This window comes from Trachypithecus francoisi, unplaced genomic scaffold (genome assembly GCF_009764315.1).
Source record: "Trachypithecus francoisi isolate TF-2019V2 unplaced genomic scaffold, Tfra_2.0 Lachesis_group8, whole genome shotgun sequence".
NCBI classification, from domain to species: domain Eukaryota; kingdom Metazoa; phylum Chordata; class Mammalia; order Primates; family Cercopithecidae; genus Trachypithecus; species Trachypithecus francoisi.
This window is the reverse complement of record NW_022681473.1, coordinates 29884968-29910733: the sequence shown is the minus strand read 5'-3', so window position 1 is coordinate 29910733 and position 25766 is coordinate 29884968. Positions and strand designations below refer to the sequence as shown.

At 39.0% G+C, this 25766-nt stretch overlaps 1 protein-coding gene across 3 annotated transcripts in view; it reads right to left on the bottom strand.

The window, feature by feature from the left end:
• Window positions 1–1852: 1852 nt before the first annotated feature.
• The window catches only part of APIP (APAF1 interacting protein), a 41071-nt gene continuing 17157 nt past the window's right edge, over window positions 1853–25766 (bottom strand). The window contains exons 2-9 of one of the 3 annotated variants that reach the window (XM_033207747.1): window positions 19408–19472; window positions 15888–15982; window positions 14155–14255; window positions 9676–9724; window positions 7959–8076; window positions 7502–7637; window positions 2818–2985; window positions 1853–2301 (exon numbers count right to left, since the gene is read on the bottom strand). In XM_033207747.1, coding sequence (XP_033063638.1) covers window positions 2202–2301; window positions 2818–2985; window positions 7502–7637; window positions 7959–8076; window positions 9676–9724; window positions 14155–14255; window positions 15888–15982; window positions 19408–19441 — 801 coding nt within the window. In that variant the 5' untranslated portion in view covers window positions 19442–19472 and the 3' untranslated portion in view covers window positions 1853–2201. The remainder of the gene's footprint in view (window positions 2302–2817; window positions 2986–7501; window positions 7638–7958; window positions 8077–9675; window positions 9725–14154; window positions 14256–15887; window positions 15983–19407; window positions 19473–25766) is intronic. The other 2 variants (XM_033207748.1, XM_033207749.1) reach the window with 2 other exon arrangements.

Below are 25766 nucleotides of genomic sequence, written 5' to 3'. Positions count from 1 at the left end.
GAACAACAGTCAACAAGGGCATGTAAAGAATGCCTGCTTCCCCCTCCCTCATTCACTGAACACCTATGTGCAGGCACTGAGGATTAGCTCCCAGCCTGGATTTGTATTCATCTTTGGACCTTGGCTCCTAGCAGTCACATAGAAAGGATCATATTCTTAAAAAAAAGGGATATTAACTAGGAAATATAGTCCTCCACCAGCTGTTCCCCCACTTCTAAAGCAGGTTTTGCAATCTTTTCTGCACTCTCAGGAAATATACAATTGGAGATGTGCTGCTGCTGCATACTCTAAATGGTTTACTTGCATGACAATTACTTTGAAGATAGCTAGGTGAGGGGTTTTTAGGAAATGAAGTTTATATTTTGAGTGCATACATAGTATATGACAGGTACTGTGTTAAGAAGTTTACCTATTTTCTCTTAAATTCTACATATTTATTATTCCTATCTGAGCCTCAATTTTCTCACCTAAGAAAATAGGTATAATATCTATCTCAAAAGACTATTATGAGGATTAAAAGGTATTTTAAAAAACACTAATATTTATTGAACATCTACACTGGATTAAGCACTTTATCTTATTCATTAGCTGCATTTTAAAACAAGGAAAATGAAGTTAACCAGAGGTGGCTAAAACTATTTTTCCCCAGTGGAAGAACCTCCGCCAAGAATCCAGAAAATAGGCTGAGGGCAGTGGCTCATGACTGTAATCACAGCACTTTGGGAGGCTGAGGTGGGCGGGTCACATAAGGCTAGGAGTTTGAGACCAGTCTGGCCAATATGGCAAAATCCTGTCTCTACTAAAATACAAAATTTAGCCGGACCTGGTAGCACGCCTGTGATCCCAGCTACTTGGGAGGCTTAGGCAGGAGAATCGCTTGAACCCAGGAGGCAGAAGTTGCAGTGAGCCAAGATTGCGCTACTGCACTCCAGCCTGGGGCAAGGTTGCAGGGAAAAGGGAACCCTTACACAGTGTTGGTATTATAAATTAGTGCAAACATTGTGGAAAGCAGCATGGCAATTTCTCAAAGAGCTAAAAGCAGAACAATCATTTGACTCAGCAATCGTATTACTGGGTATATACCTAAAGGAATATAAAGCATTCTACCGTAAAGATACAAGCACACAAATGTTCACTGCAGCACTCTTCACAAGAGCAAAGACATGGAATCAACCTAAATGCCCATCACAGAACGGATAAAGAAAATATGGTACATATACACCATGGAATATTATGCAGCCATAGAAAAGAACAAGATCATGTCTTTTGCGGGAACATGGATAGAGCTGAAGGCTATTATTCTTAGCAAACTAACACAGTAACAGAAAACCAAATACTGCATGTTCTCACTTATAAGTGGGAGCTAAATGGTAATAACTTATGACTACAAAGAAGGAAACAACAGACACTGGGGTCTACTTGATGGGGGAGGGTGGGAGGAGGAAGAGCATAAAAGATAACTATTGGGTACTGAACTAAATACCTGGGTGACATAATAATATGTACAACAAACCCCTTGACATGTTTGTCTATGTAACAAACCTTCATGTGTACCCCCAAACCTAAAATTTAAAACAATTTTAAAGAAAGTACTTTCTGATTACATCACTGGTTTGAACAAGATCTGTTTGGTTAAGGGAATTTGAGTTAACACCACCTGATCTGAATTTCACAACTGATCCCAATATAAAATGAGTGCCCTATTGCAGACTATAGGGAAACACTAAAGTTAATAGGGGAAATCTATAAAATTATTTTGACACTAACATTGAGGGATAAATTTGGACTTAATGTTTCACATATATTTTCTGACACCAACATTAAAACAAGAAAATGCTCATTCCACAATGAGGAAATTTTCCAATGAATTTTATTATCACCAGCATCTTTAAAAATTAAGAGGAATTTTCTGAGAGTATATATAAAAAAGAAATTAAAGGCAAATATTTTGCTCTTAAGGATTTAAAAATAAACAAAAACATAGAGTATAAAATTGTCATTTCACTGTCCCCTCATTTAAAATTATAAGAATGTAAGCAAATAACATCCAATGTCAGAAGAGATTCAGGGTGACCATTTGCAGTATTTAGTGGCAAATTAGTAGCATCATGAAAAATTTCAATTCATTAAAAAAATAGCTTTTATTTAAATAATAATTATGTTGAGCTTTATCTCTGTATATAATTAGACTTCCTTTCGGCTTAGACAATTCCATTTTCTCCAACTGGGAGCTGTGAAGGATCAAGTCCTACTTTCTTCATTGATATGGCAATATCAAATAAATAGTCATAACACTCACACCTGTAAAAGAAAAAGCAAAAGGAACCAGTGGTTATTGAACAACAGAGTTCTCCAATCCTAAAGAATCACATTTCTCCTTTCTTGCAGTTAACTCTTTGTTCCTAGTACGTATTTTCTCTCAATTCTAGGCCAAAACTTTATTTTGCCCTCAACATTTTTAAAACACAGAAAGGAATCATATTAAGTCATGCAACCATATTACATACCTCTCAGGAAATGAAAGAGAGTTTAAAATATACTGCCTACATAAATTTACATTTTTTTAAAACTAGATGTCACTTTCTGAAATAGAACTTTCGTAACTTGGGATCTGTGTCTTCTTCCTCTATCAACATTCCTAGAGCCTTGCCAAACAATAGCTCATCCAATCAATACTTCTTCACGAATGAATATATAATATAAATTAAGTATCTAGAAATAACGATAAACAATTTAAATTTAAACCAACTGACATACTTTATTTTCTTTCACATTTAGCGGGAGGTAACTTTTTTCCCCATGTTGATTTACACTTACATGGTTTTGGCCTTCTCCCATGTTTCCCCCCACACATATACTCCATGACGTCTGACCAGTACTGCACAGGAGTCTGGGTATTCATTCATTGCATGAGCCATTCGATCTTTGAGGTCTTTCTCCTCAGGTGTATTCTCAATAATGGGTACCACTAACATATCATCATATCTGTAAGACAAAACAAGCCATTTTTTTTTCCATTAAAAAAAATCAAGCATTGCTATGTGTATGATATGTAATTTTTTCAAGTAACCAGTTAGACACGCGCTTTGTATCTGGAAAGCCACTCCAAATTATGAACAGGATATTGCGTGTTATTCTATGTATCTTGTATAACCATCTCTATCAAACTTTGGGAATGTGGCAGGCTTGGTCTAATCCTAAACCTAAGTGGTAGAAATTTGTAAAATAAACCAAAACCTAACAAAGAAATCATCAAGATCATACAAACGTTTCCTCGAAGCAGGGACAATCATAATATTTACACAAGGATATGGCAAATGATATATTTCAGAATCAGAAGCATAGAAAGATTAAAAATTGAATTATATATTAAGAATTTCCCAATAATACAAAATCACTGTATTTCATTTCTGCGGAACCCCAAAGTATCTGAGATAGGCAAACCAATAAACACAAGCATGGTTTGTGGCACTAGTATCTCAGATACTTTGTAGTGCTAAAATTAAAAAAAAAAAAAATTCTAGCTAAAGTATTCAGAAATTGCTACTGCAGGGCAAGCATAGACTAAGTAGTCATCATGTGACTGATAACTTGGCCAACCATTATCATTAAGAGTATAGAGCTGCCCATTACTTCACTTAAGTAAAACAGTGGTAATTATAGAATATCCATAACTATGGCTGAGTGCGGTGGCTCATGGCTATAATCCCAGCACTTTGGGAAGCCAAGGCAGGTGAACTGCTTGAGCTCATGAATTCAAAACCAGCCTGGCCAACATGGTGAAACCCTGTCTCTACAAAAAATACAAACATCAGCCAGGTATGGTGGTGCATGCCTGTAGTCCCAGCTACTCGGAAGACTGAGGTGAGAGAATGGCTTGAGCCCGGGAGGCAGAGGTTGCATGAGTCAAGATCGAGCCACTACACTCTAGCCTGGGCAACAGAGCCAGACTTAGTCTCAAAAACAAACAAACAAACAAACAAACAAAAAAATACTATCCTTAATATTGAAGGAATGAATTGCTAGTCTCAAATCTTTCCTAATATTGGCCAAGAGAACCACAAACTTATATTTTTCTCTAGCATGCACTCAATAGTCAGATATATTTTCAGGAGCAAAATAATTTCACAGCAAAATAAGACCTGAAAGCGAATTCAAGCCAATCCTCCCACTTTACAAACATTGACACTGATCCAGACAAGTTAAATGAGAAAGAGAGCCAGGATAGCCCTTTGACCCTCAAAGAGTATTGTTTTCACTGTACCATAGATACGTTGCTTCTGAAAGGGAGTACAATTATGTTATATATATGTATACCATTATACAACTATAATATATGTATACATATATATTATATACACATGTGTATACGTATACATTATACAGATACATATGTTAACCTTCCCTGGTAAGAACTAGTACAGTCATGACAGAAAACATGTTTCTGTCAATGTCAGATCACAGATATGATAGTGGTCCTATAAGATTATAATGGAGCTGAAAAACTCCTAACCTGCACGGACCTGGTGGACTGAACAAAGGGGGTGAACGTGGGAATAAAAGATAAAGACAAGAGAGTACATTTGGAAGAAGGGGTCGGGGGCACCTTGCCTCTAGTGGACAAGGGCCCTGAGCTTTACATAGCCCTCCATATTTATTGGTAAAAGAGACAACGAGAAATAGGGGGTGATCGTGGGGGGGGTGATAGGCAGCTGTCAGGCAGCCGTTTGGTTCACAGCAGGCTTGCGAGACTGCATCCTTCAAACAATAGATGCTAGATTTCTCAACAGATAACTTCAAGGAGCCCTGCGCCAGGGAGGGATGTTCCTCAGCTAACCTTTTGGTGGCAGGCGCACGGTGAGTTTGCTCACATCCTGCATTCATGATAAACAGTTTGCTGTTTGATCACACAGCCTCCGGTGGAATGCTGAGTTGGTCACGATCCCTTTGGCATTTTCGGCTCCCAACAACTCCTATCGCCTAATGACTGCTTAGCTGTCATAAGGTTACAGCACAACATATTATGCAAATATCTGTGGTGATCCTGGTGTAAAGAAACCTACTGTGCTGCTAGCTCTATGAAAGTACAGCATATACAATTATGTACAGTATTTAATATTTGATAATGATAATAAATGACTATGTTAGTAGTTTATGTATTACACTATAATTTTAAAACACTATTTTAGGGTGTACTCCTTCTACTTACATAGTTTTTAAAAAGTTAACTGTAAAGCAGCCTCAGGCAGGTCCTTCAGGAGGTATTCCAGAAGACGGCACTGTTATCACAGGAGATGTCAGCTCCATGCATGTTACTTGCCCCTGAAGACCTTCCAGTGAGACAAGGTGTGGAGGTGGAAGGCAGTGATATTGATGACCCTGACCTTGTGTACACCTAGGCTAATATATGTGTTTGTGTCTCAGAGTTTAACAAAAAACATTTTAAAAGTTAAAAAAAATTAAAATAGAAAAAACTTACAGAATAAGGATATAAAGAAAATATTTTTGTATAGCTGTATAATGTGTGTTTTAAGGTACTATTACAAGAGTCCAAAAGTTAAAAAAAAAAAAGTAAAAGTTTGATAAACTAAAAAAGTTACAGTAAGCTGAGGTTATTATTAAGAAATGTTTTCAATAAATTTCGTGTAGCCTAAACGTACAATGTTTATAAAGTCTATAGCAGTGTAGTGTCCTAGGCCTTCACATTTACTCACCACTCACTCACTGATTCACCCAGAACAACTTCCAGTCCTGCAAGCTCCGTTCATGGTCAGGGCCTTAGACAGGTGTGACACTTTTTATCTTTTACATTGTATTTTTTTACCGAACCTTTTCTATGTTTAGATACACAAATACCTACCATTATGTTGCAATTGCCTACAGTACTTTGTACTGTAACCTGCTATGCAGGCTTGTAGCCTAGGAGCATTAGGCTATGCCCTGGGTGGGCAGTAGGCTATACCATCTAGGTTTGTGTGTGTATACTCTGCTGTTCAAGCAATGATGAAATCACCTAGTGACACATTTTGCAGAACATATCCCCATCCACAGTGACATGTGACTGTATTTTAAAGATGTTCTTTATATAAAAGATAAGCTTAAAAAAAATACAGTAGAGAATTTTAAACTCCATCCTTTCTTACCTCATCCAGCTGTCATTGCCCTTCTTTTGATTAGACTCAGGATTCTCTTCAAATTCAGACACAATAACACTGCCTCCTGAGCTGTGATAATGACTCTCTTACTCATTTCTCAGCTAGGCTCCAACAAAACTGCAAAGGGCCACCATGTTTGGCCTCTCTACAAAATTGCAAAGACTCTCTTATGCTCTGTTCCTCTACCTTACCTTTTCCCTCTTTTCAGAAAAACTGATTCTTCTGACCATTTTTATTTCTTCACCAAAACAATAAAATTCATATGAAACTGATAGCACCCGTAAGGCCTCTCCTTCAGCCCCAGATATGGAAGAGGCAATCTGGGACTCTACTTTCTTCAGTATGTACACTTCTCTTAATTTAAATATTTAACTTTTGTAAATTGGTGTTTCACGGTCCTGAGGAATGCTTTAAGCACACAATAAATATTAACTGAAATCAAATCAATATCTCAGTGCACTAGTTTAAACATGTACATTCCATTATGTGCAGTAAGAATACGATATTGTGGTAATAACACTTTAGTAAAACGGGCACCGTTTTCCTCTAAACAAGGCAAGGTAGAATCAAGCCCTTTAGGAAATTAAGAGTGAAGGTTCAGGAATGAGAATGCTAATAAACTCAAATGAAATGCTTAGCTTGTCCCTGAACACTGAGAACACATTTCTTCATGCCATTATATTCTAGAATTATGAAGAATTACTACACTTTTGTGGACCGGTGAATTTATTTAAACTGATCTAGAATGGTAATCTATACTTACTATCCATATCACCTTCCACAGTGAAAAATTCTAAAAATATAGAGATCTACTTTATTAAAAAAACTTAAATATGAAAATATTCCAAAAACACTAAATTAAATCATCATGAAATATAAACTTTAGTCACTGCTCAAATTTCTGAAGACAAAGTGAAGGTGAAGAGATCTTTGGGTGCCTCAATATAGGAACATAGTCTTTCCATCATGATAGAACTCTCAGTCAAGATTTTTTTCAGTTTACTTAAACAAACATTTCATTATTCATATTGCTAATAATTTACCATGGCTGGGATAGGGGCGGGAGAGGAGGGGAGACATCCCATTTGTGTCATGAGAATAGGTCTGGAAGTGTAATATTAAATGGAGTATTATTTAACACAGATCCCATGACATCTCATTATATGCATAAAAGAAGACATCCCATTTGTGTCATGAGAATAGGTCTGGAAGTGTAATATTAAATGGAGTATTATTTAACACAGATCCCACGACATCTCATTATACCCATAAAATGATCAGTGTTCTATTTATCAAAGAGAAGGAAGAATTCTTTTCAAATTATTTAAGAAAAGGAAAAAAAATACCTATAATACCCTCCGGAAGTACATTTCTTTATTCCTTTTATCATCTCTTGATGTGTAATTTTAAACTCCCGTCCTGGAAAGAGAAGGGTGGCCATCACAGCAGCTTTAGAGTGGGTATGAATCACTGCACCTGCTCCTGAAGGAGGAAGAAGAAAGCCGCATGCTCAATGAAGACCGAATTACAGCTTTTAAAGAAAAAAAGTCCATATAGTTATACATATGTATACATATGGTTATAGGCTTATTTTTCCTGGCATGGAATAAGTTGGTGGTGGGCACGAGGGTAAGTGGAATAATGGACCTTCCTCATAGGTTGATGTAAAAACTGAGTAAGTTCATGCACCAAATTCTTGCATATGGTGGGTATCCAAGAAATGTTAACTGAAATAATAATTACCATTATTTAGAGGAGCCTACTCTGCAAATATTCTTTATGTTGAATACATTTTCTGCATACCTCTCATTGTATAAGCATTCATGAAAAGAGGAGTACACTGGCTTTTTTTTAGCTTCTTAGATGGCAAAGGTCCACTTATGTCCTTTTCATTTATATCACAAACAAACATGTCTTCAGGCTATTTATAGAGGGAAAAAAAGAAAAAAAAGAAGGCTTATAAAATACCAACTAGAAATGTTTCTTTTCTTGTGTACATATACACAAGATACAAGAAAGTGTTTATAGTATACATACTTGTGTATATATTTAGTATACATATACATAGAGTGCTAATATATGTATATACTTTACATTTTAAATATATAGTTTCTCAAAATAACAATTTTGAGAAATAAAAAATGATTTCTACTAGTAAAAATATTCTCAAAAGTTTAATACAAATCTCAAAAATTAAAAAAAATTTGAAGACAAAAAATGATAAGGAAAATTACTATTTATGTAATGATTTTACTGCTGTCATTTCATCAATTTAGCTTCTCAACTTTGTCTTATAATTTCACAACTATATTTCAGAGAGCCTATATAAAGAAATCGACATTCCAAAGATGGGTGTTAATATTTTTTTCCCCACATTTTGTAAAATAAAACCAAAATTTTGAGTAAAATTTTCTAACTCTTGAGATCTACAGGTTTTTCTTTTTTTTTTTAACTTTTATTTTAGGTCCAGGGGTACTTGTGGAGGTTTGTCTTTTTTTTTTAACTTTTATTTTAGGTCCAGGGGTACATGTGGAGGTTTGTTACACAGGTAAATTGCACGTTACAAGAGTCTGGTGTACTGATTATTTTGTCACCCATGTAATAACCATAGTAACTGACAGCAGTTTTTCCATCCTAATCTCCTCCCACCCTTCACCCTCAAGTAGGCCCCAGTGTGTGGCCTACTTGAAGGCTCCCTTCTTTGTGATTGTATGTACTCAATGTTTAGCTCCCACTATAAGTGAGAACATGCGGTATTTGATTTTTCTGTTCCTGCACTAATTCACTTAGGATAATGGTTTCCAGCTCCACTCATGTTGCTGCAAAGGACGTGATCTTGTTCTTCATTATGGCTGCATACTAATCCATGGTATGTATGTACCACATTTTCCTTATCCAGTCTACTGTTGATGGGTATCTGATCCACATATAGTAATGCATGTGTACTTCTGATCTGTAGCTTTTATCTGCCAGGGTTTATCAAAAAACTACAACATAAATGTTTTATTAACAAAGCAGCTTTCCTTTTTTCTTGTATTAGAAGTTAAATAATTATGTGTTTGCTTTAACTACATTTGGGGTATTATTCCGGTATTAACACAGAATGAGACTTCTCAAAATCTGAAACAAAGTTTCACAACTTGAAATCTTGAAATTAGAGTAACTTTGCTATTATGAAATATGAATTAATTTGGTTCATCTGAGACCATCAATCTGATTATTCCACCAGCCTGATAAAGATCGTAGTGTTATAAAGCTGCAAAGTCATACTTGTTCTTTACTGTGATTTAAGATTGCACTATTCACTTTTGCCCCCTATAGGCTGAATAAGATTTCAAAACATACACTGGTTGTATGGAGGATATCTACCACCTTAAAAAACATTTAATAATTAATAAATGTTTGTTGATTATTCAAATTGTTGTGATAAAATGAACGTTTTCTCTTAAAATTAATTCCATTTCATAAAACAGTAATTAAGAAGATGAGACACTGAGGTTAAAGAATCCCTTTATCATACCTGAATTCGTTCCTTTTGCACTCCTGAAGGAGCAATGTAGATTTCATCGCTGGCAACACAAAACATACAAATTGGTATTTATTTATTTCCTGCTTTTGCACAAAGAAAAGTATATCTTCACAGTCCAATCATGCATGTTCTTTATAAATCAAGCAACACAGCCAGTTGCTTGATTTAATCATAGATTTTGGCTGCATAGAAAGAAAGTCAAACTACATCAATGCCTTTGTAGTGCTGGTGGCATAGTAGAATTATTAGTTGTTGCTTTTGTCTTCCACGTTTTCATATATATTTATTCTTTTTATAGTGCAAAGTTGGTGGTAACCAGGTTTTTATCCAGTTAGGGGAATAAAAATCTGAAAATGTAAGTCTTCAGTGTCTTTAAACATGAAAAAGCAGAGTTTAACCTATGTGAAATACAGTTATTCTAAAATCCAATCTGGAAAATATGCTCAATAGAAGTATATTTCTGTCATGCAAAGAATCAGGTTTGACTTATTGTTCGAAATGCTCTTATTAAACCATGAAGTTCAGAGACCTCTGCTGGATGGTTTCTTAAATTACTGTATTAACACTGCGCTACTTTTTGGATAGAATCACATGCTTCCCATTTGAAAAGCCATACATATCTTGGAAAAAATTTAGAAAAAATGTTAAAACAACTACAAAGAGTTCAAAATATAAGAATGGCTACATGTGAAGATTTCTTTGTTACAAGATGTTGGACTAAGGAAGATGCTATAGCCTACCATTTACCACAAGGTGCTCTCAAATTTGATTTGGAAATTAATTTCAAATCTTGTCTAAAGTCTCTCCACCCTCAACAACAACTAAACAAACGTCCCTTGGCTCACGTATCAGATTTTTTCTCTTCTCGTTGGATATCTTTGATAAATTACCAGTTTCAGTTGCCGCCAGAGAGTATTAATGAGCTGCCACGTATATGTAAACCAAGAAAATGCCAGTACCTGCATGCTCTAGTTTCTGCCAGTAAGGCACAGACATAGGGACATTGAACACACATCAAACATTTCATAGTGCAATAAGGATGATGGCCTATATATCAAGCTGCTGAAGTTCAGGTTACTAATAAACCTGTAGGCTTGGAATCGATAAAAATGTAGGGTGAAACAGAAGTTTCTTTAAGGTTCTATTGATGAAGTCTAGAAAACAAATGTCTGATAATGTGAGTGGAAATCCAATGCACTGTAAGCTGCATGCAAGCATTCGCTTTCATGAAGTGGTTATTGTTTCCAAGTTCTGCGACATAAGGATAACATAAAGGGACATTCCTCTGGAACCAGTGAGAATGGGTTGGGATCATACTATGAACAAGGGCTCTTTGTGAATACCAGTGATCCAAATCTTGTGTCCTTGTGTAACATGGAAGAAGCTCTAGACTCATGTATGGTACGTGGTCCACTCACCTGCATAGATAAGTGGACTTGTGAGTCTTCTTATGTGGGTAGAAATTTATGCAGTCCTGAGAATAGATTCAAATAAAGTACAAAATGGTCTGCTGGTAAGTAAAACTAATCTATAAAGTAGGGTATTCTGTTTATTCAGTGACTTGGTATGCTGAGTCCTGTAAATGTCTTTGTAAAACTGAAATTAATTTAGACTTTGATGAACTTTGGGTAATTAAAACATTAGCCAAATATGTTTTAGAAAAACATATTTATACCTACAAAGAACGAGATATCTGGATAAAAATATAAAAATGACAGTGTTTTTTAGAATAGAAACACGCCATATACTAAAGTGAAATATCTACTTGGTGCTTTAAGCCACACACAGAAAGCATTTTGAATTTCAAGTTACTAAATTTTGGAATATACTTCTCTGTACTCCTGCATTTTCACTGTGGTAAGCAAGGGCCAACCCCCAAGAGGTCAAAATACATCTATGTTCAGTTGCTTCTATTTTTATTTGCTTTCTGGTCATTTAAAAAATAATTTAAATCTTACAGTGCTTCAATTATTTTGTCTACAATATGACTTTATTAATTGTAGTCCTAATCACATGCAATAGGATCAGTCTCTTCGACACCTGTCAATATTACTCTGTGAAAATAGGAAATTATAAATTTGAAAGATAGGGATCTAACCTAAACCCAGTGGCTATTGAGTATCCTGGAATTGCCTTGATTACTATTATTTTTTCGGTCCTTTTTTTCCTTCTTGTGTCTTAATTTTTGGTACCACACACTTGTGGCATAAGCTGGAATGGCCGAGTCAAACCTTGGAATCAGTAAATCATTTTATGTTCCCAAAGAGCTTATTGTCTATATTATTCTGGAATCATAATTTATTGGGTTTGTACTTTATTCCAAATTTATTTGCCCTAGGCATCAAAGAGCCAAACTTTCACTAACAACATGAGAATAGTATTGCTGATAATGCTAGTGACTTATTAAGTCATTTAAATATTAGGGGAAAAAACCAACCTTTTACTACAAAGTATTCATTTTACTACATAAAGCACAAATTTAATAAGATTCCAAATACAGTTCGATATGACTGTGGCTCTTTCCATCCATGATCTCCACACCCATTAAGAACTAAGGATAAAGCATTTCACATATATGATGAAAATTTCCTATAAGCTGATTGTAGTGCTATAAAAACCCATTTAATTTTAAAAGATGTGCCAATGAGTGGTTTATGGTGGCCACATACAATGGTAGTGCATGGATTAGTAAAATTCTACTAGAAAGAACATAGTTCTTCATGTCTTTTTGATAAGAAAAGTTTCATCTTGAGTCCTGCATTCACCTATTTCTAACTTGGCTGGTTTTTTTAAAAGAGCCAGTTGGAAATGGTTATTTTAGCTCATTTGATAGAAAGCTTTATTTTATACATACATAAACTATTTCTGAACATGTAGATAAAAAGCAGTTAACTAAAGGCAGCATTTAGAATATGATTTATTATAAATAATACAGTTGGGAAACTGTATTACTGGGACTCAACTTCTAAATGGATACATGAAATAAGAATAAATGTTGTTATCATAGAGTTTGCTGTGAATAGGCCATCTTGAAAGTTTTGGCAAAATAATGTGAAAGCTCGAGCAATGCTGTATTTACACATCAGCAGCTAGGCTGATGGTAAGAGAGGAGGCACAGATGGATTTATTGATCTACCATGTGGAACATAATCTTACTAGACTGAGAGTACACTTATATCCCTAACTGTGCCAGAATGAAAATTTCATGAGTTAACTCAGTAATTTAAAGCAGATAAAATTATAATGGCATCATCTTGTGGTATACCATAGACTCCCTTTTGTTCAAAATGTTCTGATTATATTTAACATTCCATTCGTTAATATGTAATGCAGCCTCCTTGGGGGCATGCCTATATATACTTATCAGCACATAAATATTTTAATAATCCAATTTTGTTAAAGAAAGTGAATTAGAATGAAGTAATAAACCAACATCACTGAATTTAACACACAGCCTCCAGACAATAATATTCCTAACACATTTCAGGAGGAAAAAAAGATTAATCCTATGTTGGAAATCCTTGAATGAGATTCTATAATCTTAATTTCATCGATAGCAAGTTACTTCTTACTAACACTTACTGATACTTACTTTATTTCTTTATCTTCTTGAATAAATGACACTAAAGAAATACAATGAGCAATTGAATACTATTTATCCTTCCTGCTTCAATTTAAGTCCAGTACATCTTATTTTGTCCTCTGAGGAATACAGATTAGCAGGTATTATATTCATTAATGATACAGATGCTTAGAAAGCATACTCCCTTTCTTTTGATTCAATAAAAAAATTATTAGGATTTTTAATGATTAGTCATCTGTATTTAAGTGACTTTAAAATATGTATCTGGGAGTCCAAGGCAGGTGGGTTGCTTGAGCCTAGGAGTTCAAGACCAGCCCACGCAACACAGTGAGACCCAGTCTCTACAAAAAAAAAAAAAAAAAGAAAGAAAGAAAAAATTAGCCAGACGTGGTGGTGCATGCCTGTAGTCCTAGCTACCCAGGAGGATGAGGTGGGAGGATTGTTCAAGCCTGGGAAGTCAAGGCTGCAGTGAGCCATGACTGCACCACTCCAGTCCAGCCTGAGTGACAGAGCGAGACTCTGTTTCAAAAAACAAAGTACCTGAACCTTTGAAACAAATCCTATCTACCTAGAGAGGATCCGCTGGAATTTCAGGTATATGAACATACTTGGTAGCATGTTATTTAACTCTGGTACTCAAAAACTGAGGACTAAATTATTGTGATCTGAAATTGTGGTTCTTCAGTCTTTAGGTATTTGATATATCTGCAGCTTTTGTACATTGCTTCCATTCAGTTATACAAACGTCCACTTGTCCATTTAGAAACTAAAGACCTTCAGTATCACATAAAACTGACCATCAGTTGTTCTTTGGATATAAAACATTAAACTCGCTGTGGTCTACTCAAATGGAAAGTTCCTAGTAATAAAGGCTGCCAGAAACTTACCCATGCTTCAAGCTAATTCCTCCTCCAGTCCCAGTGACCCAGCCCAAATGGTAAAACTGTTTGCAAAGTTCTGGGATCAGGTATCTTGGATGCTCCTTGTCCTTAAAAAGAAGGCAATGATTTTTAAAACAGACATCATTTTATCAAGTAACTATTCCAGCTGGTGTTTCCAATAAGAAGCTAATTTAAGAAAGTTTAAGAAAACATACTATAGAAAGAGTACAGTGAGGGAAAAAACTATTACAGACATATTTTGTTTTTAATGTTTAGAAAGTGGATCTACTACATTATTTGGCAACCTGGGATTATTCAGTATAGGGCCATATAGTCCAACACTAAGGAACAGGCTGCAAAAACAAGGTGCGGAAATGCCCAGTATACATTACAAAGCATCAACTAAAATGGCTGAAAGAAAACAGAATCTCATGCTGAAGGAAGTCTGTCCAGAACATTTATTTACACAAAGCACCTTATTTAACTAAGGCTTGATGATATATATATATGAGATATTATGATAGTTACACGTTCAACACATACTCTGTGTGTTGGTTCAATTGTATTTTTATTCCAAAAAAGTCCTTTTTCCCATAATGATTTTAGTTTCTCATTGCAAAAGCAATATATACTCATTATAGAAAATAAAGTGAAGCAAATTACAAAAAACACTAAGAAACAATCTCAGTTAATACTTGCTTAACCCATTTTACAAAGATATGTGTTTATGAGTGTGTGTGTGTGTATGTATACAGACAAATACCAAGCCTTATTTTTGTAAGTCCAATGATTACCTCTCTAAAAAAAAAATCCATACCATTTTCTCCTGCTTTTTTGTGGTTTAAATAATGAAAACAAACAAAATAAATAAAGAAGAAATACAATGAATTCCATTTTGGGCAGTCTCATATACAATCCTTATCTTGAAAATAAGTACAAATGCTGAATAAATTATTTTAAAAAATATTTCAAAACAAGTTGTTGAGCTGGCAAGAAAGTAAGGTTTCACAGGGGCCATAAAAAATGAGAATGAGACTCTCACACTAGTTAGAACAGCGATCATTAGAAAGTCAGGAAATGATAGATGCTAGAAAGGATGTGGAGAAATAGGAACGCTTTTACACTGTTGGTGGGAGTGTAAGTCAGTTCAACCATTGTGGAAGACAGTGTGGCGACTCCTCAAGGATCTAGAACCCAGAAATACCATTTGACCCAGCAATACCATTACTGGGATTCTACTATAAAGACACACACGTATGTTTACTGCAGCACTATTCACAGCAGCAAAGACTTGGAATCAACCCAAATGCCCATCAATGTTAACCTGGATAAAGAAAATGTGGTACATATACACCATGGAATACTATGCAGCCATAAAAAAGGATGAGTTCACGTCCTTTGTAGGGACATGGATGAAGGTGGAAACCATCATTCTCAGCAAACTAACACAGGAACAGAAAACCAAACACCACATGTTATCACTCATAAGTGGGAGTTGAACAATGAGAACACATGGACACAAGGAAGGGAACATCACACACTGGGGCCAGTTAGGAGGCGGGGGGCTAGAGGAGGGATAGCATTAGGAGAAATACCTAATGTAGATGATGGGTTGAGGGGTGCAGCAAACCATGGCATGGGTATACCTATGTAACAAACCTGCACGTTCTGCACATAGATCCCAGAACTTATAAGTATAACAAAGCAACAACAACAACAACAAATGAGAATGAGACTACCTGGGAGAGAAGTGAGTTCCAAAGCCAGAATGTTCCTGAAGGTATTGCAAAACTCTGGTGACCTGGAGCTTCAATTCTGATAGCCATGTAAGCCACTAGAAGCATGAGATAAAACCCAGGCACTGATCAATTCGAGGGAACCTAATGAAAAATCCCCACATAAACTGGAGACCCCAATGAGGTCCACTTTCAAGGTAACAGTGAACAAAACAAGATTCACTGTGGAGAAAATCACAACAAGGAAGTATGCCTTTACAGGTCCAGTCACTGGGTAAAGGGGTAAAAACATCTCTGAGTTCAAAAAGGGATCATTATTTAACAGGCTGAATTCTCAGCTACTTAACTGAATACTTGAAATTGTGGTGTTTTTCCCCAGATTCAGTGCTAATGTTCTACTTACTCATTTTAAGTATTACAAATGATGACTGATGAAGTAACCTTCAAAACATAAAATTAGTAACATGAGAACCTAGAAACTGCTTAAAGTTCTGATTCAACTTAGACTTGGAGTTAGCTGACTTAAAAGTCAAATCCACACTACTGGATTTATTGCTTACATGACTTTGGGTGTCAGTTTACTTATCCCTACAATGAAAATGCTGTGAGGATTAAAATGAGCTACAATGGACATAACGCAATCAGCACAATATCTGACACCGTCAATGTCAGTTTCCTTCTCATTTTAAAGAGCTGAAAATTCCTGAATTAAAATAGCAGATTATAGGAATTATTAAGAAATTACTTTAGACAGAGAGGGTAAAGTTGGTAAGGTTTTGTTTTCTTTTAATAATGCAGCTTGGTAAGGTTTTTTTTTTTTCTTTTAATAATGTAGCAGCTTAAAGGGCCAGGTTGGCAAGCTTTGATATGCAAATGCCAGCCATTAGAAACTGGGTACATCCAATATGGTGATTCATACCCTCTTCTTGTCACCATGTGTGCCAAGCACCATAGTCACCCCAGATATCTTCACGTGTGCAGAACATCATGGTGGCCTGTATTTGAATATTAAAAGGCTAGTTTTGGCGTGGGCTACATGAATGACATATCTGGGCAAACCAATCCCTTGGGCCGTATGAAAATCAGACACCACCTCCTCCAGCCTCCTAATATAACCCAGAGTTTTCTGCTGCATGTGGGGTTTTCTCTCTCTGCTTAGAGCCACCTCCGTCTCTGTACAGGGGAGTTTCTTTCTTACCTATTAAACTCTCCATTCCTAAAACCACCCCATGTGTGTCCGTGTCATTTATCTAAATTGGTGCGAGAAAAAGGGCCCTGGTGTTCCCTCAGTCATCGGAGCCGTATCATTTTGGTGCCGGGAATCTGAGGTACAACATTTATCGGAGTGGTGAGTATAGGAGCAAACCTAAAATTTGTTCTATCATTCTGAGGGGCTCTTGGCCTCTATTTTAAAATCAAATCAAATCAATCAACAGACATCCTTCAGCTAGATAAAAATACGCTTATCATGACTGCCATTCTAAAGCCTCAGATGTTAAGCTTGCAGGTGAGAACATGGAGAATCCCCCAATACCCACGGGTCATTGGGAATGTTGGCCCTGTTTCGAATCAGTTTCCTTTCATGGGGAAATCTTACCATTGCCTGAGGCTGGGAAAAGTTCTGAGGCAACTGCAAATTTCTGGCCAGGACACACCCTGGCGTTATTCAAAGGCCTATGGATTGGACCCAGCCTCCAACAGCCCATTTCGGGTTTTGGCAGAGAATCCCCAGCTATCCTGTCACAAAACTTTCCTTCTTTTTCTATCCAGGGTCTCTTACCCTCTCTCTGTGTCGAATGTGCAGGAATTTAGTAACCAGGAGTTTAGCTCAGGAATGCTGTTGCAATCTTCTAGGAACAGAGGGTTCCTTTCCTCCCCCTTCTCCCCACCTCCACCCAGAGTGAGCGTCTCTCTCTCTCTCTGCCCTTGGTCTGGAGAGTGCAGGGTATTTCCAGGTCTCTCTACCGCTTCTCTGGCGAGCACATAGTATTTTTTTTTTTTTTTTTTGAGGCGGAGTCTCGCTCTGTCGCCCAGGCTGGAGTACAGTGGAGCCATCTCGGCTCACTGTAAGCTCCGCCTTCCGCGTTCACGCCATTCTCCTGCCTCAGCCTCCTGAGTAGCTGGGACTACAGGCGCCCGCCACCTCGCCCGGCTAGTTTTTTGTATTTTTGGTGGAGACGGTGTTTCACCGTGTTAGCCAGGATGGTCTCGATCTCCTGACCTCGTGATCCACCCGCCTCGGCCTCCCAAAGTGCTGGGATTACAGGCGCGAGCCACCCGGCCCAGCCGCCAGCACATAGTATTTCTAAACCAACAGTGCCACCTAGTGGAAACAGAAATCCTCTTCATGAGGCACTTTTTTTTTTTTAAACGGTAACACTGCAGCTTCCTTTTGCACCACTAGAAATCGGGCTCTAAGCCTCTTCCGTGAACAGGAAAATTCTGCTTTCAACAGATAGGGGTTAAATGTCTTCTGTGTGGCCAAATTTTAGTCTCAATATTGTCCCATCATCAGGAAAATGGTCATTTGGTTCCTACGTTCCTTAAAGGCACCTATTCTGTCTCCAATTAAGGTAGTACTTAACTAGTAAGGGGATTTTTAAGTCCAGAAGTTAACCGGAACCATTTTTCTAAGGGTAAATGTTTTAGCATGGGCCATAATAGCAGGATATAGAGTTCAATCTAGCACACCGCCTCCATTAAAGGGGCCTTGCCCCATTGCCTAGTTTTTCTTGAGATCCATTTCTTTTAGGGAGTTACACAGGTCACACAAGTCTAGGAGGTCGAAGGGAAATAATAAGCAGAGGACTAGGGCTGCTTGGGGAAGTGCAACTAGGCCTAAAAGTCTAGTTCCTCTGGTGCCATGGCTTGGAGGGTCATGCCTACAGTCATGGGCTGCACATTTAACAGGGAGGTGGGATCCAGGAACCAGGGAGGGAAAATAGTTGGGGGATGTCCCCACTGTTTTCTTCTCCACCCTGGGTCATATACAGAAAGGAAGGAGACTAAAAGGACACTTTTATTCTCACTTCTCTTTCTAAACGAGTAACAGATTGTCTTCAGCATGCAGTCCCCTGGAGAGGATTTTAAAACACTGGGACTGCTTCGACCTTGAGACTTTGAAGAAAAAGTGCCTCACAGTCTATTGCACAAGGGCATGGCCTTCTTACCATCTTGAGGACAGACAAACCTGGCCTTCTTGGAGGAGACTTGATTTTAATATCATCCAACAGTTAGAGCTTTTCTGTAGACAGAAGGGCAAATGGACTGTGGTCCCGTATGTATAGACGTTCTTTGCCCTGTGAAACCCAGATCTTTACAAGTTCTGCACAACTGACCCAGTTCCTTTACCAGCCATGGCAGGCAAGCCCATAGGCCTTCCCCAGAGCTAAAGCAGGTTCTGAAGGAGCAATCTGAGACAGCTATTGAATGTTCCAACCCTTCCAGTCCCCTCCAATTGTACCATCAGCTCCTCCAGCTCCACCATCTGCAGGATATCCTACTCTCCCCACTTCACTCTTACCTCTGCAGGAAATGCTTGATGGGAATGGTGCCATGAGGGTTCAAGTTCCCTTTTCATTACAGGACCTTAAGCAAATAAAGGGAGACTTAGGCCGATTTTCTGACAACCCAGGTACTTATATAGAAATTTTCCAAAATTTAACTCAGGTATTTGACCTCACATAGAGGGATGTTATGTTGCTGCTATGTTAGACGCTCATTGCAGCTGAAAAGCAGGCAGTTCTGCAGGCAGCAGAAAAATATGGAGACGAGTAACATGCCTCCTATAGCAGACCAAGGAGACAAAGAGGAGACAGGGAAGGTGAGGAAGAAGTGGAAACTCCATTCCCACTAGGAAGGGAAGCAGTTCTGGTAGACACCCCTGACTGGAACCCCAATAACTCAGGAGATGAATGGAAAAGGAAGCACCTTCAATGTGTGTATTAGAGGGCCCATGGAAAACCGGGGCCAAACCTCTCAATTACTCTAAACTGTCTATGATAGACTAAAGACCAGATGAGAATCCCACAGTGTTTATGGAAAGGCTGAGAGAGGCACTAATAAAACATACCTATTTATCCCCTGATTCAATCAAGGGACAGCTCATTCTCAAGGACAAGTTTATTACACAGGTACCTCCCGATATTAAAAGGAAACTATAAAAGCAAGCTACAGGGCCAGATAGTACCCTAGAAAACCTCCTGAGAAAGCCACTTTGGTCTTTTACAATAGGGATCAGGAGGAAGCCCAATAAAAGGAAAGGAAATACAAGAAGACAACAGAGGCTCTATTAGCAGTGGTGCAAGCTTGCAAAGTCCAGGATCCCCAAGGTGCATCCACTAGCTGTTATCGATGTGGCAAGTCAGGGCATTTTAAGAAAGAATGTCCAGGTAGCAAGACAAAGCCACCTCGACCCTGTCCAGCCTGTGGTGGAGGCCACTGCAGACAGAACTGCCCCCAGAGACGGAGGTCACTGGGTTCAGAACAAGTGTCACAGATGGTCCAGCAGGACCGATGGGTCCGGGGGCTTGAATCCCTGGCTCCAGCAACTTAGACTGCCACTACAGCATAGGAACCTCGGGTGATTCTGGAAAAGGGAGGGAGGGAGGGAGGGTGGAAAAGGGAGGGAGGGAAGGAAGGAAGGAAGGAAGGAAGGAAGGAAGGAACTCCTTCTGGATACTGGAGCCAGTCTCTCTCTCTTCTCCTCTCTAAACCTGGCCTCCCCTCTTCCCATAGTATGACTGTAAGGGGCATCTCAGGAAAAACTCTAACCTGATATTTTTCTCAACCTCTTAACCTGCAGATGGGAGAACCTACTATTTATACATGCTTTTAAAATCACAGCTGAAAGTCCTGCTCCTTTATTAGGGAGATAGTCTAGCTTGCATGAGGGCCAGCATCTGTATTGGCCCCAGGACAAACTCTGTCTCCCACTGATGGAAGCTAACATTAAGCTACAACTGTGGGCAACTCAAGGAAGAATAGGTCGAGCTATAACCACTAGGCCAGTCCAGATCTATCTTAAGGATCTCACTTCTTTTCCTAACCAGAGACAGTATCCCCTGGGCCCAGAGGCTAGGAAAGGGCTAGAAGCCATTATTAATAACCTAAAGATGCAGGGCCTCACCTCCTCAAACCCTTTCATAGCCCCTGAAACACCCCAATATTAGGAGTGCAGAAACCCAATGGGGAATGGAGACTAATTCAGGACTTTTGCCTCATTAATGACGCTGTAGTTCCAATCTATCCAGTGGTACCTAATCTGTATACCTTGTTAACTCAAATACTTGAGGGAACTAGATGCTTTACAGTCCTAGATTTAAAGGATGCCTTTTTCTGCATACCATTACATCCTGATTCTCAATATCTGTTTGCCTTTGAAGATCCCTCTGGCCAGACTGCCCAGTTAACACGGACAGTGTTGCCTCAGGGATTTTGAGATAGTCCTCATCTGTTTGGACAGGCACTGTCACAAGACGTTTCTGAATTCTCTCATTCTCAAGTTAGGGTCTTGCATTAGTTGATGATATTCTGCTCTGTGCCCCAACTGAGGAAGCTTCTCAGGAAGGCACTGAAGCTCTTCTCAACTTCTTAGCTAACAGAGGACATAAGGTTTCAAAATCCAAGGCCCAGCTCTGCAAAACCTCAGTGAAGTATCTAGGATTAGTACTGTCCAAGGGGACCAGAGTATTAGGGGAAGAGAAGATTAAGTCTATTTCCTCCTTCCCTCGCCCCCAAACCCTCAAGCAACTAAGAGGATTTTGGGGCATTACAGGATTTTGTAGACTATGGATACCTGGGTATGGTGAAATAGCCCGTCCATTACATAACCTCATAAAAGAAGCTCAGGGAGCTAAAACTCATCTTTTAACCTGGGAACCTGAAGCTCAAAACCCCTTCAACCAGCTAAAGCAAGCCTTGCTCAAGGCGCCAGCCCTCAGCCTTCCTGTAGGGAAGGCCTTCAATCTGTATGTATCAGAAAGGAAGGGAATGGCCCTGGGAGTTTTAACACAGGCCTGAGGACCAGCTCAACAGCCAATGGGTTGCCTAAGTAAGGAGCTTGATTTGGTGGCTAAAGGGTGGCCAGCATGTCTCTGAGCCATTGCCTCAGTGGCTCTACTGGTCTCAGAAGCCTCCAAACTAATCCTAGGAAATGATTTAACTGTTTACACCCCACATAACACGGCAGGACTATTGCACCCTAGGGGGGAGCCTTTGGGCTAACAGACAGCCAACTCCTTACACATCAGGCCCTGCTGTTAGAAGGTTCCAACATCCAATTAAAGACTTGTTCTCATCTAAATCCAGCCACCTTCTTCCCTGAGGAAACTGGGGAACCTGAGCATGACTATGAACAAATCATAGTACACACCTATGTGGCCAGGGAAGATACTGGAGAAACTTCCCTAGAAAACTCAGTCTGGGTTCCTCTTCACAGATGGGAGCTCTTTTGCAGAACAAGGAATATGCATATGCAGTGCATCTCTCCCTCCAGGCACAAGTGCTCAATTAGCTGAGCTAACAGCTCTTACAAAAAAAATCAAATTAAGCAAAGGAAAGATAACTAACATTTACACTGATTCCAAGTATGCTTTCCTGGTTCTCCATGCTAATGCTGCCATTTGGAAGGAAAGGCATTTCCTTAGCACCAATGGACTTCCTATAAAATATCACCAGGAAATTAACAGGTTATTATCTTCAGTTTTCCTTACACAAGAAATAGCAGTGATGCATTGTAAGGGACATCAAAAGGGAGCTGATGAAGTAGCCGAAGGATAGAGATTAGCTGATCAGTGGCAAGGCAGCCTCAAGGCATCAACACACTTCATAACCCTCTCATCTGGGAAGGCTCCATAAGAGAAATTAAACCTCAGTACTCCCCTACAGAAATACAATGGACTACTTTGTCTCGAGGGTATACCTTTTAGTCCTCAGGATGGCTACAGTCAGAGGATGGCAAACACCACTTGCCAGCCTCCAGCCAACGGAAAATCCTTAAAACTCTTCACCAAGCTTTTCACTTGGGAAAGGATAAAACTTATCAATGTGCCCAGAGATTGTTTTTGGGAGAGAACTTACTAAAAACAATCAAGCAAGTTGTTAATACTTGTGAAGTCTGTCTTAAAAATAATCCCCTGAACAGGTGACTCCTTCCTCCTCAAACCCAAAGAACGGCAAGTTACCCAGGGGAAGACTGGCAAATAGACTTCACCCATATGTCAAAGACAAAGGGCATTCAATACCTGCTGGAACAGGTAGACACCTTCACAACTGGGTAGAAGCATTTCCATGCCATACACAAAGAGCCTCTGAGGTAATAAAAATGTTAGCTAATGAAATAACTTCCTGCTTTGGTCTACCGAAGTACCTTCAAAGTGACAATGGGCCCTCGTTTAAGGCAGCTGTCACACAAGGGGTCTCGAAAGCACTAGGCATAGAATATCATCTCCACTGTGCTTGGAGACCCCAATTCTCAGGAAAGGTAGAGAAAACTAATGATATTATCAACAGATACCTCAGCAAATTATCCCAAGAAACTCACCTTCCTTGGATCACTCTTCTTTCCATGGCCTTACTATAAATAAGGAATACCCCTTCTAGGTCTTAGCCCTTTTGAGATGCTGTACAGATGGGCTTTCCTTACCAACGATTTTCTATTAGATCGGGAAACCTCTGAGCTAGTTAAGCATGTGAAAGAGATCAAATGAAAAGACTAAAACGCAGAAATGAAGTCCACAGGCAAAAAGCCCAGGCGGCGCCCTGAGCCTAGTTAAAGATCGACCCCGGACCTAACCGATTAGGTTATCTATAGATTCCAGACGTTGTAAGGACAAGCGTTGTGAAAGTCCCTGTCCTGCTCTGTTCTGTTCTAATTACCGGTGTCTGCCATATATCTCAGTCCTGGGCCCAGTACAAACACATTTCTCTATTTGTCCCAACTTCCTGAGCCCATCACAAACACATCCCCCCATATATCTCAGAAACACCACCTAGAGAGCCCCCGATAAGGTCACAACCGTTTGTAGTTTTACTAAATGCGTGGGAACAAATAAAAAAACTGTTAAATGTATAACTTAAAATATTAACCAATTGTGATGCTGCGACCAAAAGAATTCCTTTGTTCCTCTGTAACCTTACATATCCTGTATACATCGGGCTATAAAAAGCGGGCACATGCATCGTTCGGGGCCCTCTTGCATGTTGTGGAACGGAGGGACCAAGTTCGAACTTGCAGTAAAGATCCTTGCCGCTTGGCTTTGACTCTGGACTCTGGTGGTCTTCTCTGGGGAATAAACGGTCTGGGCATAACACATGTAACCTCTCTGGCTCACTTTCAACAGGAATTAGCACAACCAGCAAAAGCCCAACCCCAGGAAACTGGACTACCTCTATTTAATCCAGGAGATTTGGTACTGGTAAAGGCTCTCCCTTCTCTCTCTCTCTCCCTAAGCCCAAGCTGGGAAGGACCTTACACTGTTCCTCTTTCAAGTCCCTAGGCAATAAAAGTTACAGGAATCCACTCCTGGATATATTATATTCGTGTGAAAGCCTGGAGACCTGAGGGAGCAACCCCTGACAGCCCAGAGGAATGCCTTGAATATCAATGTAAAGAAATAGGAGATCTTAAGCTGAAAATCACAAAAGATAAATAACTGAATGAAAATAACTCATCTTAGTCTCACCCCTACCTCACCAAATACTTCTTGTCGTTTCCTCCTCTCCTTTTGAGATTCACTGCCAAATATTATATCTTCTTTTTGATGGGAATTATTTACTATGCCACCCCTGCAGGATTGTTTTACTCACTCTACTATTTGAAGTAGGACTATATGCTGTAGCACCCTCAGGGTGGCATATCAGACAGAGAATCTCAATTACTGTAGCATTCTGCTTAATTATTATCCTCATAGCAGGAATAACAGTTACGAAAAGGAAGTAAATATGAGCATTTTACTATCACTCAGTCTGTTAGGACTTTTTATCGGACTTAGCAATACCTCACACCCTTTAGCTCCTGCAATATCTGCCATGGTCCACTTGTACATCAAGACTAATGATTGGGTCTGTCCTCAGTGGTTTGCTCAGTTCAGTGACGCTAAAGAAACTTACAATGACCCGCAATTCACCGTCTTAGGATTCCCTTTATTGGCTTCACCTTTACCCTTAAAGACCTACCAGGCATAAATTGGACATGGTATGGGGGCAACACTCTGCTCCCAGTGCCGGAGAACACTCTGCCCAAAGATAAGCTTCATATCCTCAGTTGGGACAAAGCCCAGTAATAGCAAATGCCTCCCTCTGCTTTAAAAGCAGCGAGGAAGGACCATGCTTGGGGGATCTCAGATATTGTAACATCACACTTGTAATTGCTGATAGTTCAAATATTTTGGGAGGAGAGTGCAACAAGGGTGATCTAAAAGGATCAGAAGCCCTAGTTGGGGGGCTTTCAGAATCTAGCCTCTCATTCTGGTTGGAAGTCCTGATGGGAGTGGCACGCTCTAAGTAACCACCTTGACTATATTGTAAAGAATAACATGGGCCTTTCCGAATATGCCCCCTCATGGAATTCCAGGCCCTTGTATAATGTTTGCTAATAGTAACAGCTTACAGATCTGTGGGCGCACTGGAGGCATCTGGACTGACAGCCCCTGCCACAGGATCATCTGTGATATTGGCCAGGGCATATTATGTCTTTAATTTTTCGAAACTCCATTTGTCAGGTGGACGCTTCTCACTTGGCATGTCAAATTCCAAATGGCATCGTAAACATCATAACTATGGATATCCTCATCCTAAGGATGCCCCTATTATATGTAAAGAAGGAAAACTTCTAAGATACAAGAAAAATCTGCTGGTGTCTCTCACAAGCCACAACTTAGA